The sequence below is a fragment of the Ambystoma mexicanum genome, chromosome 8 (assembly GCF_040938575.1).
Source record: "Ambystoma mexicanum isolate Mex_15411 chromosome 8, UKY_AmexF1_1, whole genome shotgun sequence".
Taxonomy (NCBI): Eukaryota; Metazoa; Chordata; class Amphibia; order Caudata; family Ambystomatidae; genus Ambystoma; species Ambystoma mexicanum.
This window is the reverse complement of record NC_090929.1, coordinates 500493390-500509875: the sequence shown is the minus strand read 5'-3', so window position 1 is coordinate 500509875 and position 16486 is coordinate 500493390. Positions and strand designations below refer to the sequence as shown.

General features: G+C 44.2%; 1 protein-coding gene across 3 annotated transcripts in view; it reads left to right on the top strand.

Annotated features, from left to right (window-relative positions):
* GNB1 (G protein subunit beta 1) overlaps positions 1–16486 on the top strand; it is an 805062-nt gene that overhangs the window by 657171 nt on the left and 131405 nt on the right. For all 3 annotated transcript variants that reach the window (XM_069610167.1, XM_069610168.1, XM_069610166.1), the window contains exon 8: positions 11698–11899. In XM_069610167.1, coding sequence (XP_069466268.1) covers positions 11698–11899 — 202 coding nt within the window. The remainder of the gene's footprint in view (positions 1–11697; positions 11900–16486) is intronic.

Here is a 16486-nt window from a genome sequence, read left to right as displayed (position 1 = left end):
TTCGGTCCATACTTTTGTACGTCACTACTCCCTCTATTGTATCCGTGGGCAGGATCTGGCCTTTGGCAAGGCGGTCCTTTACTTTGCAATTTGATTGGCCATTCTAAATTTCTATCTTCTAAATTCTTTTTCCGACCTCCTTACCTTGGTACTGCTTTGGGAGTCTGTCATAGATATAGAATACATCAGATGACCGAATCCCCTCGAAGAACAAGTTACTCGCTTACCTGGTAACGTTCTTTCGATGGGATGGTCCGACGACGTATTCCATATCGCTCCCTCCCTGCCTTCCCCGCTAAAGAATTTCTTATGCGATTGCAGCTTACGTTTCCGCAAGACTTTGTGTGGTCAGACTGGCAGAAGACTGGTGCCACACATTCTGGGAAAAAACTACAACTGAGGCTACGGGCGTCGTGCGTCCTACTTAGTACATCCAGTGACGTCGGAGGTCGTCCTCGAGGGTGGCGTGTCGACGCAGATGCCGAAAGATTTTCCGAAGCAGCACAGCTGTAGTGATTGTCATAGATATGGAATACGTCGTCGGACCATCCCATCGAAAGAACGTTACCAGGTAAGAGAGTAACTTGTTCTTCACTATCGTTGGTATCTTTCATGGATTTACATGCACCCTCCAGCCTTCGTCCTCAGGCAAATATCCTTCTTAGGACTTCCTCCTTTTGCAGAGGTTTAAATCTGAGGGGAAACTGCTGAGGCGGGGGCTATACATTCAACGTCCCATTGGTGCTGCCCAAAGCACCCATAACGACGTTGATGGGACACTCCAGGTGTCAGTTTGTTCCATAGGAAAATATTATATTAAAGTTACCAGGGTTTTCCCAGCCTGACGGGGAATATTCACAGCATGTGGATCCATGAAAGAAACCAAAGCTGGAGGAATGGAGTTACAGGTAAGAAACTACTCCCATCCTCTGCGGGAGACCTTGCTCAAACCCGCCCAGGCACCAGAGTCCGTGAAGGCAGAAAGCGAGGGAAGAGTCCAAAACGTTGCAGCACTTGGTCTTCCAGCCTGACTGCAAGAATAAAGTTCAAACTGGGAGGCTAGCTGTCCTGAAAGGACTGCCAACCCCCCCTTCCCCCCCCCCACCCCCACCCCACCCAGGTTGAATGTTTCATGACTGTTTGATTGGCTGGGTTCTTGCATAAAAGTCTGATCCTGGAAGTTGTAGAGGTAGTCGACCACTGGAGCTGAAACCGAAGAGGAAGAAACGATGACCTTAGTGATTTCCATCGACCGGAGAGCCTGCTATGTAATCCTTCCTTGCAATTGGCCTGGGGGCCACGAAAAGGACCACCGCAACCCAGAACCTGTTGAGATGCACTAGAATCAAGACCTGCATTTTGAGTCATCCCACATCGTGCTGCGACCTTGCAGGGCTGTAACTCCCCAATACCCTGGGACCTCGAGTCATTGTGCGGTGCATGGTCTTCTGTATTCCGAATCTTGCTGAAGTTTTGGTAGCATCCTGCTGGACCTGCAGATATGTGAGTAGTCTGAAAGAAATACCCTTACCAGAATGCTGCACCTTTAAAAAAGATGAAAAGCCTATCTGCGATACTCAGTCTTCTGGCTCCTGAAAAGAGCGCCAAAACTACAGAGCCACATCCATCTGCAAAGAAACTCTTGCCTAGAGCCCTCCCCTTTTGATCCCTGCTTCAGAAGCCCTTCCATTGCCCCGTCTTCAGTCTTCATGACAAGGAATTCAGCGACTGGGTTTTTGGCTGCAGATCCTGAAGTCTCCCCTGTTGCAACATCTTCTGTGCTTAGTAAACCATGTGAAGATCCTCTTGCCTAGAGCCTTCCCTGTGATGCCTGTTGCAAAGGTCCTTCCAGTGCCCTGTCTTCACGATAAAGGAATTAAACGCCAGGTTTTTTGCTCCAGATCCTGAAGTCTTCTTGCTGCATCTCTTCTTCTGTGCTAAGGTACTGTGTTGGCTGGGGTATTGACTTACCTTAAGTCTTTGTGATTTCTCTAAAGCTTTAGCGTGTTTGCTGTGATTGGGAGTCTTTTCATCCAGTTCACCGAGGCCCACTGCTGTAATCCCCCTATGATGTCTTATCAGAAGTCCCTGGGCCCTAACTAACTTTTAAGTTAACTACTGGCTTGTTGAACAGTCTTCTAGAGGAACTATATCATCCTGCCTACAGCTGGTTCCTAGACCACTAGGTTCCATCTTCTGCCCATGAGTGAACTTGTGCAATAGAAAAGGACTGGATAAGTAAAGGATTCTGTCTTGAAAAGATTAACAAGTGTTACTTACTAAAAGTTGGTTGGTTGGTTACGGTCACTCTGGAAGTGAGCAGGTAAAAAGTTCTTACTTAGCTTGAATTCGTGTTGGGCCATTCTGAAAAGTATATTTGAGGTTATTTCACTCACCTGTAAATTGATTATGCCTCTTTCCCAAATTTAATTATGTTGGTTTTAGTAACTTTTTCAGAGAATAGGTGTATACGTTTCCCAACCAGGTCTTGCTTGCCCAGACTTGTTGTATAGCCTGTTTAAAATAAGTCTGCCTTAGGTTGTACCTACCTAGAATAACCTTGTCATTCATAAAGTGTAACATTGAGTTTTGCTCTCCCTGGTCTGTTGTGTACAGTCTTAGGTGTATACCTACCTTTAAGTTGCTGGTAGTTCTTCTAAAACTTATATGGGTTTTACTTACCTTGAGTTAGCTGTGTGCCATCCTAAAATAAGTTAAGTTATGCTTCCCTCAATCTGTGTTTCACTGATCTGAAAACCAAGTGTAATAGTGTATTACAACATTGGTTATGTCTGCCTAGAATAGCTGTGTGCCATTCTTCAAAAGTGTTCTTTAGGTGTAGCTGGCCTTGGTCTGTCTGGTGCAATCCTAAATTAGTGTAAAAAGTTCTGAGCTGAAAAGCAACTGTAATTGAATATTGCACTAAAAGATCTTACTCACCTAGAGTAACTGTTTTATCCTCAAAGTAGTTGTAGGTATGTACTGTTCTTTGGATCTGTGTTCACAAAAGTATCAAGTAAAGTAAATCAAGAATTTAGGCTGGCTTTGGCAGGACAATCTGGGTTGCAAAGCTCTGGTTGGCGATAAAGTCCAGGCAGTCCATTACTCTCTGCATATGCTTCGCTGGGTGTTACGTCTTATTCCTGAGGAGGATCACGCTGTAGTGGTGGGTGCTCGATCAAACGCCCATCTGGACTATTGTAACAGCCGTTTGGCGGGAATTCCCGCCAAACAGATTTATAGGCTCCAGAAAGCACAAAATGCAACGGTTAGATTGGTTGGCTGACTGGGCAGATCGGCTCGTGTCCAGCCCCCCCCCCCCCAGCTCTTGCTCCCCCCCTCCACAGATCATTGCATTGGGTGTCGGTGGAGGATCGTATTAGCTTTAAGGTGGCATGCCTGATCTTCTAGCTCCCGAATACCTAAGTGCCAAAATCTGCCGCTATTCTCCCCCTAGGTCGCTTCGTTTTAGTGATCAGTCGCTACTGAGTGTTCCTCGCTCGACATGGGTATCTAGAGGAGGCAAGTTTTGCCATCTTCGGCCCCAAACTCTGGAATAATTTAGCATTGGAGATTAGGGTATGTCGATTCTTGCCCAGTTTTGAAAGGTGCTCAAAATTTTCATATTAAAATAGTGGCCTGATGGTTAATCTGGTGGCTTTTTTCTACATATTTCATCTTGGTTATCTTTCCAGAGATATAACTGCGTTTTTATACAGTTAAGTCTGTCATGAGTATGCTAGAGTAACTCAAAATCGAATCCTGGTAACAGGGTTGGTTGATTGTGATTTCTTTTCTGCTTGTCACTGCATAACTGACAGGGTCTACTATCCTTGTATTACTGAAAGTAATCAGAAAGTAACATATGGTTTTTACGACCTATGAAAAGGTGTGGCCTATATGAAATGTGTATGAAAAGTTCTGACTTCCCTAGAATTACTGTTGGGTATTCTGAAGGTTTTCTGCTTTGGTATGTGTACCTTCAAGCATTGTGTTGTGTTTTTAATAATGTGGTTATGATTCTATGACCAATACTTACCCCAAGACTTAACTTGGCCTACTTGTATTGATAATAAACATTTATTCATACATAATACTCCTGGCTGTAAGTGGTTCTATTTAATCCTTTGTATACTACAGGTTCTATGTACTTTCCTACAGTCCTCTCTCCCTCCTAATATAAGGCAGACTGCTCGATCTACACTACCATGTACTCAAGTGGTACTGCCTTATACTAAGAGTGGACTAAGAGTGGACTTGTGTACTGTCTCAGTTGAATGGTTTTGCTAAGCCCTTAGTTGGACTTCAGAAAAACTGTCTTAAAACCTACTCACACCTGTTGCCCTCTGACTGTATATTAGACGATCCAATAACACTCGACCGTAAGCCACAAAGTCCATATGTGCCGAACAAGCACACATGCACATTAACCACACATTTAGAATTAACTGATGTGCTTCATATCCATGTAGACTCTTCTATGTCTCGGTCTCCTGACTTGTTCTCTGAGGTGCCCGACGTCAAGATGTCAGATTGCAGCCATGTGTAGCACTCTGCCAGTCCCGAAGGCAGGGCAGTGGCTCCCTCTCCACTGCTGCTTCTGCCCCGGCCTGCCCATCTCAGAGGCGTGGACAGGGCCCGCTGACTATGGACTCCTGGCATTGCGCTCAAGGAGTCCCCCATGCAAACGCCTGCCTTCTTATGCCTACTTCTGGCGGTCAGGCTGTCCCAGTGAAGCTTTTGGTGGTCGAGGAGGGCCCCCACATACTATGTTTCAGATTCCTGACTTTTCTTAGACCATCTACACTCGCTGCATTACTTGTATTGTATGTGTGCCTCCATTTTTAAAAAATCGTTTTTTAGTTGTATACTGTACATCTGTGCACCTCTTGAAAGTCTATTCCTTCAGGATTGCATCTATGCCTTGACTACTACTTCTAGGCCCCCTGGTGAGTCTAGCTAGACCTATGCTATGCAGCCACTCTTCTTTCATTCCCCCACTAACCTCTGCCACCCTTATGGCTCTCTGCATCTCGCCCATCTTCTCTAACTGCTACACTATCACCTATCCCTCCTCCCTCACGAAGTCTGGCAGGAAAAAGAACAAAAGACATCCTGAGTGCAAACCCTGGACTTCCCATTGCAGACACCTATGTCAGCGCTCCCACCCCCACATCCCCCCAAGTGGTTTTCTCCTTCCATATTCTCTACCATTAACGGTGGCACCACATGGGAAGGCCTCTTGGCCGGCTTCTCATCTTCACATTGCTTCGTTAATGTCCATCACACAGGTATTATCCTGGCTCAGGGTCCACAACCCAACTGCCTTATCTTTGACCAAATCCTGCCTCCTCTCATTAACTTCCTTCGCTCTCCTGCTTCTCCCCCTTACTACTCTTTTCCCCCTCTGCAGACTGGTATCCCACATCCCTGTACCTCACCTCAGAAAACCTTCAAAGGCAGAGACCTCCATCTGTCGACTCTTATCGCCCGCTCAGCCAACAAACACTCTGCTGACATCTGCCTCCTTCTTGAAGACATTGACCTTGACCTTCTCGCTCTTACAGAGACCTGGTTCAATGCCAGCTCAGTCAATCCCTCCTCCCTGATGGCTTCCAAATAATCAACCAGCCTGGACCTCACCTCACTTGCGGGGGGTGGGAGGGTTGCCTTCATCTTTCCCCGAGTGGGTTTCTACCTCCATTTTACCCACCCTGCTCTACTCTTCCTCTGAGAGCCTGATTTGCAAGTTGGTCATCGCTCCCATCTCCACCCTGACCATTGCTACTATTTACCGGCCTCCTGGCGCCACCACTCTGTTCCTCTGATTGGGCTGATTTTGCTTTTGCCTTACTTTCATCCGGCTCCAACCTCCTCCTGAGCGATTTCAACATCCAACTTGACTCCCCTGACTCTGCATCCACTCTCTTCTATGACCTCTGCACCTCTTTTCCTCTCCATTCTACCTTCTGGGCCAGACGGCTCCGCTGGATGCCCTTATACACTCTGACCTCTCGCTCTTCCCCCTCTAGTCATTCCTCTCTCCTGGTCAGACTATTCCCTCCTCCTCTCCCACCAGGGCGGCAGAGCAGAAGTGGCATACTTCAGGCTCATCCTCTGATAAACTGGCCTGCCACCTGCTACAAAGGCAATACAGATTGAATCCATGCCAAAAGAAAAGAGCCCACATACAGGCTTGGGTTTCCTCTGCATCCAACAACACAGCTGAACTCTTAAATATCTGCAAGGAAGTAGCCAACCCTTCAGCCGTCTCCTCCACTTCTCCTTCTCAGGCCTCCTGCAATGCACTGGTCACACACTTCGCCACCAAAACCCAGGGCATCCTGAACACCCTTGCTAGACCCCATCCTCCCAACCGAACCCATACCATCATGCCTCCTTTGGCCCCTCACCCTCTTTCTTCTCCCCTGTCACACCTGAAGAAGTTACCAGAGTTGTCTGCTCCATGAAGGTCTCTTCTAAACAGGTCCCCCCCCTGTTCATCCAGGACCATCAAGGAAAACATTGGCTCTCTTGCTGCCGCACTAATTTCTGCATCTTTTTTCACTGGATCTTCCTCTCTTCCCTTAAGCACTCCCTTGTGCGTCCACTCCTGAAAAAGCACTCGGCAGACCTTACCTTCCTTGCCAACTAACGCCCTATTTCCATCACCCCCGTCCTGGGGAAGCTGCTGGAGAAGCTGGCCTTGCCCCAACTCGAATCACACTGAACTTGTTGGTGGTCTCTGCGACCATCAATCTGGATTCTGAGCATCCAGAGGCACAAACTGCTCTTAACTCTGAAAAACTGCTCACATCTCTGGACTCCAACTCCCTAGCTGTCCTCATCCTTCTAGATTTTTCCTCACTTTTATACAGTCAACCATTCCATCGTACAAATGATGAGATACCCTTGGTATATCGGAACGGGCACTGGACTGGCTGACATCCTTCCTGACTGCTCTTCTGAAGTCATTGTGGGCACATTCTCTCCACCTGTGGTGTCCCCCAGGGCTATATCCTCTCCCCTTGTGTCTTTAACGTCTACCTAGCTCTGCTTGCACGCCTCATCTCCAACTTCCATTGTTACACAGACAACACACCGCTCTTCAAACTTCCTGCTGATCCTCTTGCACCCTCCATCCCTGACTGCCTTGTCTCGGGCGGATAGCTCAGAGGCAACGTGCTCGGCTTGGAAGCAAGACGACACAAGGCAACACAGGTTCGGTCTGTGCTTAGAAACCTCTGGGTATTAAGCGCGTTATAAATAACAAATCATGCCATATCTGCCATCCAGTCCTGCTGCACCTACAGCGATCTATGCCTCAATGCCTGTAAAACTGAGATCCTTCCCTCTGCTCCCCCTCCTTCTTCCCTTCACTCTGGCCAGCCTCCTTGGGCTCTCCCCCTCCTTCTAAAGCCAGAAACCTTGGCGTCATCTTTTACTCCTCTCGCTCTCATTCCTCTCTCGCTCTCATTCCTCCCTCACACTCTGGACTTTGCCAAGAAGACCCACTTTCAGCTCTTCCTTCTCAAAGGTCTTCTCTCTTTTCTCACTTTCCTGCAGAGGCTGATCTCCAGGCTGGACTACTGCAATAGCCGCCTTCTGAATCTACCCGCTTCCACTATGCAACCCGTCCAGCTAATCCAGAATAGGGCAGCAAGCCTTATCCTTGGCCTTAAGCCCAGGTACCGCATATCTCCCGCCCTAAAGTCTTCACTGGCTCCCACTTGCTGTAAGGATTAAATTCAAATCCCTCTGCATCATCTACAAGGCTGCTTGGGCCCGGGGACCACGCTATCTTCAACTTTATCATACTAAATACTCTCCCTCTTAAGTTACTCTGGCACCAACTTTGTGTGTAAAGCGTTTTGCTAAACAGAGGGTAGGTGGTCGATCGCTTTACTCAACTGGCTCGCTTCTATGGAACAGCCTCACCGTGACTCTGCACCTTGAGCATGACTTTCTTAAATTGCGGAAGCTCCTCAAGACTTTCCTCTTTACCTCCTCCTTACCTTCTTGCCTCCTCTGCTAATCCCACAGTTGCTGGGATTGTTTTCCAGCGCCCTTATGCATCCTCGGGGCCCCTGACCTCCCTCACTCAATCGGCCCAGCATCTGTCTACCCTCAGCGCTTGCCTTGGCACTCCCTCCGCCCTGGAGGTTTTGCACATACTCCTAGCGTGGCTCCTGGCCATGTAACACTCAACCCTAGCACTTGATTTTTGGCTCACCCTTGAGCTCGGACTCCCCAGCACTTAACCCCTCTACCTTACTGCACTTGCACGTTCTGAATACCCACAAGGCATAGTAGATTTGTCCTTTCTTCCTTTTCCCTGACTGTTCTTATTAAATACTGTTTTGAATTGTATTTCACTTCCTTGTTCCCTCCCCTCGCCCTGTGGGCGCTTTGAAACTGTATTTTACTTGCTGTATAAGCGCCTAACCAGCAAACCATAAATAAAATAAATAAATGAGGGTGCACAATAGGTACCAAAAAAATGGTTCCATGTCATTATCGCGAGATAAAATATTGCAGGTTTTTTCCAGCAGCTATTATAACAAAAAAACGCATCAAATTTTTTATTTTTGAGGGGTCCCCCCATTCCCATGCCTTTAATTTTGTATCTATTTCCGAACACCCGCAGCCCATATATATATTTTCTAACCCCCCTAAAAATGTGATGTTTTTCGGCATAAAACCCACAGCAAAAAACCAGCGACATTTCATCCTGCGATGAAAGGACGTTGTACCCCAAAAACATGCCTAGATGGTAAATATTGAATGATTACCCCCACGTGCACAGTCCTTACCCAAATGTCCCTCTATGCATATGCAATATACTATGTACACACATGACCTCAATTAAGGTCCCCAATATCCATGTAATGTTCAAATGTGGAAACCATTGCAAGCATTATGTCAGTAATGCACAAAAGCATGACGTACAGGCGCAATATGCACAACTGCGGGCAAAATAAACCAATGCACCAACAATGAGAACGGAGTAGAAGCGAGCAGAATAGCCTTCAACGGGACAATCTCAAAATAACTATGCACGTTGCTTACACACAATAGGTACGTAACATGTGCAAATGCACCAGACGCACCACTCAATATGGCCAAACATACTTGTTACTAATGGAAGAAAATGCATGTAATGCACATATTAAACTTAGATATATTTGAATAGTATACATATGTTGTGAATGCAAATATTATAATTGACTGTTAAAACAAGCTAATGAACAGCAACAGGTCAGCCTTGAGTCGGTATTGCACTCCCAAACTAAAAGTATTTCTGTATTGAGATTTTTAGTTAAATCTACGCCTGGTGTACCCATGCATCACTCCTGCTAGTGTCACTTAAAGTAAATTAAAAAAGGAATCTCCATAGTCACTGCAAATTCTTTAAAATGTTGCAGTTCTCTTCAGTGTTCCCTTTCCAATGACAATGTTCTTCTGTGGTTACAATTCGATATACACACTACATAAATAATGTTTCTGTCAGGGCAACACGGGTTTCACAACATATGTCCAACATTCATCAAAAACCTATGCCAGCTTCTTCATGGCTTTGATAAAAATATATAGCAAGATTCTGCAATGTCACCAATGGATAATCAATTAAAAGTACCAACAATTGTTTGATCAGTTTGCAAACTATCTAAAAGGCGAAATAAGAAATTAAAATTAGCAATTATTTAGTGTAACAGATACTTTTAACTTCACGTCTTCCATAATACCCACTCAACCTTTATCCCCTATTCCATGATTAGAATATTTGTAATGTAAATTATATACATGTTTCCTTATTTTAAACCAAATAAACAAGTCATGGATGACACAATTATGGTATTTATTTAGGTCGGACCTACGAGACGCAACAGAGCACTTTACAGGTGTATACAACAGTACATAACAGCGTGCTTAAGAGGTATACAACAGTACAGATGCATAACGGAGCGCTTTTCAGAGGTAACAGAACAGATGTACAGCAGGGGGTAGGATACAGAGCGGCACAGAGGAAGGGTACAGCTGCACAGGTTGGCACGGAAGAGAGGGGCGGACAGCATCTAGCAAGTCGGTGACGCGGGGGGCAACGGCATGGCCTAGCTGTTGAGGAGGAGGGACTCCTTGAAGAGGTGGGCTTTGAGTTCTTTTCTGAATTGTGGCAGCATGGGGGTGAGTCTGTAGCTGATGGGGAGGAGGTTCTATAGTCTTGGGTCGTAGGCAGAGAAGAATTGTTTTCTGGTCCTTTCCTTTTTGCAGCAGAGGATTTAAAGTCTGCATGTGTCCTGGCTTCTGGTGGTGCATTGTCCGCCAGCGATTCTGAGTTTCTCTGCGAGGTAGAGGGCGACTGCCGTATAGATAGTGCAGCAAGACTTGAAGGTGATTCATGTGTAGTGGGAGCTAGTCAAGATCGATGAGGGCTGGGGTGATGTGGTAGTTTGTGTAGACCCTTGATGAGGTGTGTGGCTGTGTGTAGGACACTTCTCAGGGGCACAAAGGAGGATGACCTACAATAAGATCCCAGTAATGTAAAATTGCAAAAATCGCTGAGGTATCAATTCTTTACAATCAATATTTCTCTGGTCCCACGCTAGGCAATTAGTATATCAAGTCTTTAGTTTCCACAGCGTTATTGTTCTAAAGTTGATATCAAACTCTTGCATACCAGGTTTTTTCTTAATTCTTCCGTCAGATGATCCTAATTTATAGCTTTCATTTAATCCTTCAAACCTGACTGTCAAACCTGGATCTCCCAGATTACCATAAAACATGTGCCTTAACACGGTATATTGTATACTCTTCTAATCCATGAAAGCTTGGTGGTGCAAAGTACAGCCCACCTTGCAGTGATTGCATTATATTGGTTGTTATACTCTCTACTTTTAATACAGACCCTACAGCGGTCATCACTGCTGCACATTGCCAGGTAGGGGGCCCTAAATCAAAATTCATGAACTCAGCGAGTGGCTGATTTGGGGAGATGCAGCACTATACTATACTTTTTGGCCTCCGTCCATATTGCTTTAAGACCAGATTTCACCACCAACCATAGTTGGTATTAACTTGGCTATTGCTGCTGTTTGGTACGGAAATTTGATAAAATGGCAACATTCATGTACAAATAGTCGCTTATGCAAAGTCAATGCTCGGCAATAGGCACATTATTTCTTAAGATTGATACTGTGCCTTAATGTTTACATTCCAATTTTTGAATTTACATTTTTATATGCAGTAACCTTAACCTTTTTTTAAATGTTTTTTCACCTAGAGTTAAACGATGCATTCGCAATTGTGATGCATTCTAATACTGTAGTTGTTTGGATGCTTTCTTAGTGAAGACTAATATTTCTAAAATGGTTTAAATTTGCTATGCCCTATATATTTGATTTGTTGCCAGCGTTTTAAATTTGTATTGTGTGTTGTGCATTGGTGAAAAGAATGGCATGGCGTCCCATGAAATGAATGCTTCATGTTTGTCTAGCAATGACCAATACACATTGTACCGAACTAAAAATATTCTACTGAGTCCTGCATATTACATATAGTATTCAAGAGTATTTCTTTTGAGGACCTTCAAGGTATCCAAAATTTGATCAGCTCTTCATTTTGTATTTGAACCACTTTGTATTTTACCTTGTGTCTTCTGTGATAGTGTTTTACCAAGTACCTTTTTTCACTCACCAGTGCTCTCTGGGACATTGAAACGGGGCAGCAGACAACTACGTTTGCAGGACACACTGGAGATGTAATGAGCTTGTCTCTGGCCCCCGATTCCCGCTGCTTTGTTTCTGGCGCTTGTGATGCTTCTGCAAAACTCTGGGACGTTCGAGAAGGAATGTGTCGGCAGACCTTTACAGGCCATGAATCTGACATCAATGCCATATGTGTAAGTGAATGAATTTGACTAATTAGGCACAATATTTGATCCAGTCAATTATCAGTATGTTTTACTTTATCTTGAACGCTTAACACTTGTAGTCCTTCAACATCCATTGGTGTTTTTAGTAATGTTTAGAGCAGAATCGCTTTCCAGCAATGTACTCTGTAACTAAAGTTTAAAGTCCCTGCTGCAGCTCTAAAATATGAGTGGGCGTTAGCAGGCTGTAGCTGGTGACTAGGGCAAAGTAATGTACTAAACGCATTGACTTATTAGTGGGCCTAATTGTGGTGGTTGTCGCCACCCTCTAAACTCCACCTAGTGCCTGGATCATAAGTCTGCAGGAGTGTCAGAATTTACCCTAATAGACTGAGGCAGAAGTCATTATTGTGAGTAATGGCTGCCTTGAAGTTATTGCCGAGTTGAAGCTTGGGTATGAAGTTGGGCATTTGCATAATCCTGAGCAGTGACCCCACATGAAGTCTAATGCTATTGGCAATTTGTGGTCCAATAAAATAGTGCACACTATGCCCGCTGATCGACTGCTGCGGACACCATCATTTGGAATATGTTCAGTAATGGATGGGACTGCATTCCAATAGGTATGGAAGAAGACTTGGGTCTTTCCATTTGCTAATTGGCTTTGACTGACTAGTTTGTCATTCAACAATGCTACATTTGGAGTTGCCATTGTGTTCCCTTTTCTGCGCTTTGTTACCAGTCTTCGACTGCTGTGGGAGGATCATTCTGAATTGAGCTGTTGTCAGCAAATCTACTCGGAGTACCTGTTCTGAGTTTGCAACATTACTTAATTTTTCTTTGCTCTCAGCCTGGTTTTCTATGACATAACCTTTGTGATTGCCTTATCTCTCTTTTCATTAGAACTCCAACTTTGCTATTTGTAGTACTTCTCATTTCAACAGTCTTTTTTTGAAATTGCAATGAATGGTTATTTGGTTTTAAAACTTCAAAGTTGCAGCCTTCTAGTTCAAAACTAAGCATATGCTGCTCAGTTGAATTGTGCTCGAGACAAATCTTTCTATACTTTAGAGAAGGCGTGGCCTGACAAAATGGTCCATCAGGGAGGGCTTCATCTAGTTAAATCCTGCTGTGTAGGTTTTTTTCTTTTAATGCAAGCCCACTTCCAAAATGAAACCCATGCCCATGGATTTGACTGCCTTCTAATATGTTTCTTCCATAAGGGTAAGAAACTATTGGTTTTCCTGTCCCCAGTATGGTTTGACCTTGAGAACCCTCAAGTAACATCCCCAGATTAGTTTAACTGATGGTATTGGTATAATTCGTCAGCTCCAACTGCAAGCTCTGCTCCTCTTCCTTCACTTGAATGAGCATGTGAAAGTAGCCTTTTGATCCTAAGGCAACCTTTAATGTCTGCCATTATCGTGCAGAATAATTCACACAATGCCACACCCCTCCTCCCCTAAGGATTGCAAATTAAGAAAAATGGTAAATGCGCATCAGCCCTGCAAAGTTTAGGCTCTTAGCTGAAAGTACTCTTTGAATGTTTTCCTGAAAGACTTCATTGCCTACTCTGGGTATGAAATTTGAAATCAGTTGATCATGCGACTGCTGGTTATTTGCATAATTTTTAAATGAGTTTCTTTATTTTTGAAATTACCCTAAGCCGGAGCCTGGTGAAGATGGAGCAGGTTCGATTTATTTATTTTTTTGATTTTCTTTTTTTCACTGCATCCTCCTTATGACTGCACCTTTGACTATTTGTGATGAGCGTTCTCTTAATATATTTAGTTTGTGCTTTTGGGATTTTCTTAAAAGTGCAGCCTGAGACTGCTTAGAGATTGCTGTGATGCCAGATCTGTGTTTCTATGACTTTGGGGCCAAAAGCATTTTTAAATCCTTTAGTACACTACCCTGTTGATGGAGCTATGGTCATCCTTTTAAACGGATCCTCTTATTTCTTTTAACATTGAGAGTGGGCATGCTGGTCAAGTCCAAAGAGGGGCAGTCCAGGTTAGGCTGCATTGGAGTCTACCCTGAAGCAGATTAATGTGTTCATGATTGTCTGGCATGGAAAAAAATTGAATGCCTGGAACAGGAACGTTTTATTTTTATTCTAATTTATATTTGCTTTGAATTGAGTACAATTTTTTTAGCAGTAAAAAATGTTTAAAAAAAGAATACAATGTATCCCATCCAGTCCCTGCATGGGTTTGTAGATAAACCTTCTGCTTTTTCCTTAAAACAAGTTTGCTAAAAATGTAACTACTGCGATCACATGCAGTCGTACGTACTTCCATCACACGGTCATCAAATATCAGAATTGTTTGGTTTTTGCGTCTTTGAGTGCTGGACAAGAGGAGAAGCTGCTTCACCGTTTCCGTGGCAGCATCGTCTTTACAGAACAACATTTGTTCTCTCGAGTTAGTCAACAGATATGCCTGATCTCGTTAGTGGGAGAAGATTTAGCCTGCTCAAGAATTGATCCCTGACCATTGTACTAGGTACTTCTTTTGAGTAGTTCGGAGTATCGCTGTAACCGCTGGAGGCCCGTCGAAGCCGTGTTGACCAGAAGAGGGGACCGCTTGATGCCTCTCCGACGACCGGAGCTGCACGCTCCTTTGCCTAAGACTTTTATGATTCACGGACAAGCTCGTCCACACCACCGCCTGCCTTATCCCGCCTGAGAAGGCCAGGCTGTCGACGCGCCGAGAAGCATCCGCCGGTGGGTTTCCCGCCACCCAAAGACCACAAAGACTTCGACTCGATGCCCTTGTCGGGCCACAGTTCTTAAGAAACTCTGCGGTCCTGAACGATCAAACGCTGAGGTGCCCTGCACACTTAATCCTCACAGGATGTTGCTGACGAGCACCGCCTGGATTCACGCTGTGGTCTCGGCACCATTAAACTTCATCAACGCCAAGTTCACCTTCTTAGACTCCTCGACGATCCTTTGCGCCTGCTTTAAACGGAGTCACTCGAGAAGGCTCCATTGACACCTCTTCGAAGAACTCTGCTCTACCAGGTACATTGGGGGGGCTAGAAACATTATAGAAGGAAATAAGACTTGTAGAAAAATATATGTGCTGGGCTTGTGATATTTCTTTACTTTACAGGTTGCCCAGTTTGGGGGAGATCTCCACACAGAACTGTGTTTAACGGTAGAGGCCAGTATTCTGCCAATTGTTCTAACCAACTGCTTTCCTCCTATGTCTATTGTTGGTTACCTTTATTAATTTGATTTGTGTGCCATTTAACCAGAGTACAGTTGATGCACTTTAATGAGATCTAGTAATAATTGTGGTACCACATAGAACTGTATATATCTGTCATTATAGATTTGCGGAGCACAAACTCAGTTATTGTGATAGTGTACATAACCTTGAACTTCATTATATAAAGACTGTTTTTTAGCTAATAATGTGTGGACGTTCCTTTGTTGGGGCTTGGGGACTACACTGTACTTAAGAACCAGCCTGCATCACCTCTGAGAAGCTAGGCCTTGATTGTTCGTCCATTGCTACCTTAATAGAGAATCTTGGCTGGGGTCCTCTGTGCCTCTCCTCTACCATATAGAGAGCAGGAGTACAGACCCCCCCCCCTCTCCACCCTCCAGTCTTTACAGTTGCCCCAATATTTTTTTTTGTGACATGCAAGTCTTTACACAATTCATAAAACAAACATATCATGAATTAAATTATCCATCAATAAAATACACTAATATAGGAAAAATACATAAACTAAATTATTCCATTTACATTCAAGGTTGGCTCCTTAGCCAGAGTGTCTTTGAATTTCACCTCCTTTGTAGCTTTCATACCTTATTCATTTCTACAAGATATTACAGCTTTTTAGCACACATACCATCGCCAAAGATAATGCGGCGTTACTGCCCAAAACAACTCTATTCCAGAAAAATTCTGTGATTTTCTTCATATCGGACAAATCGCCTAAAGTCGGCCAAACAAGCGTTCCATGTCCCTTCACACTCCATGAGCAAGTGCCTCGGTGTGTGTTGTGCTGGATCAATGCAAACTTTACAAAGTTGTATTGCTCTATCACCCTGTTGGCGCCTTGCCAATACTTCTCCACAATGGGCCAGATTTAGTCTGATCTTTAGGAAATGATTGCGTAGAGAGCTGTCTGAGAATTTTATCACGTAATTTGATAGGCATCCTAACCTTTTTTCACCACACAAACGGGCTTACGGATGACCTCATATGCACTTTTTCAACAGTTATTGTCCAGTCCATAAGCTCTAATTTGTTTAATTTTTAGTGGATTGGATATGAGAGCATCTACTTCGAGATCAACACTGGAGAGAAGCTCTCTTACCTTACTCTCTAGTAACAGAAGAATTTCGGATTTGGCCTTCAACATATGGTATCTGATGTCACTACCAGATAAGCCCAGATCTGGACAGAGGTGCAGAAACGCTCCCACACCCCTTCGAGGGTGATTACGCAAACCCAGCACCTCAATAACTAAACCCTGGCCCCTGATTTGCAATCTTAATCATATCTTTATTTATTTTAATATCTAAAACAAACAACTTTAAATATAATAATGATCCTAATATACAAAATGTAAAAAAAATAAAACCACAATCTTGAAATT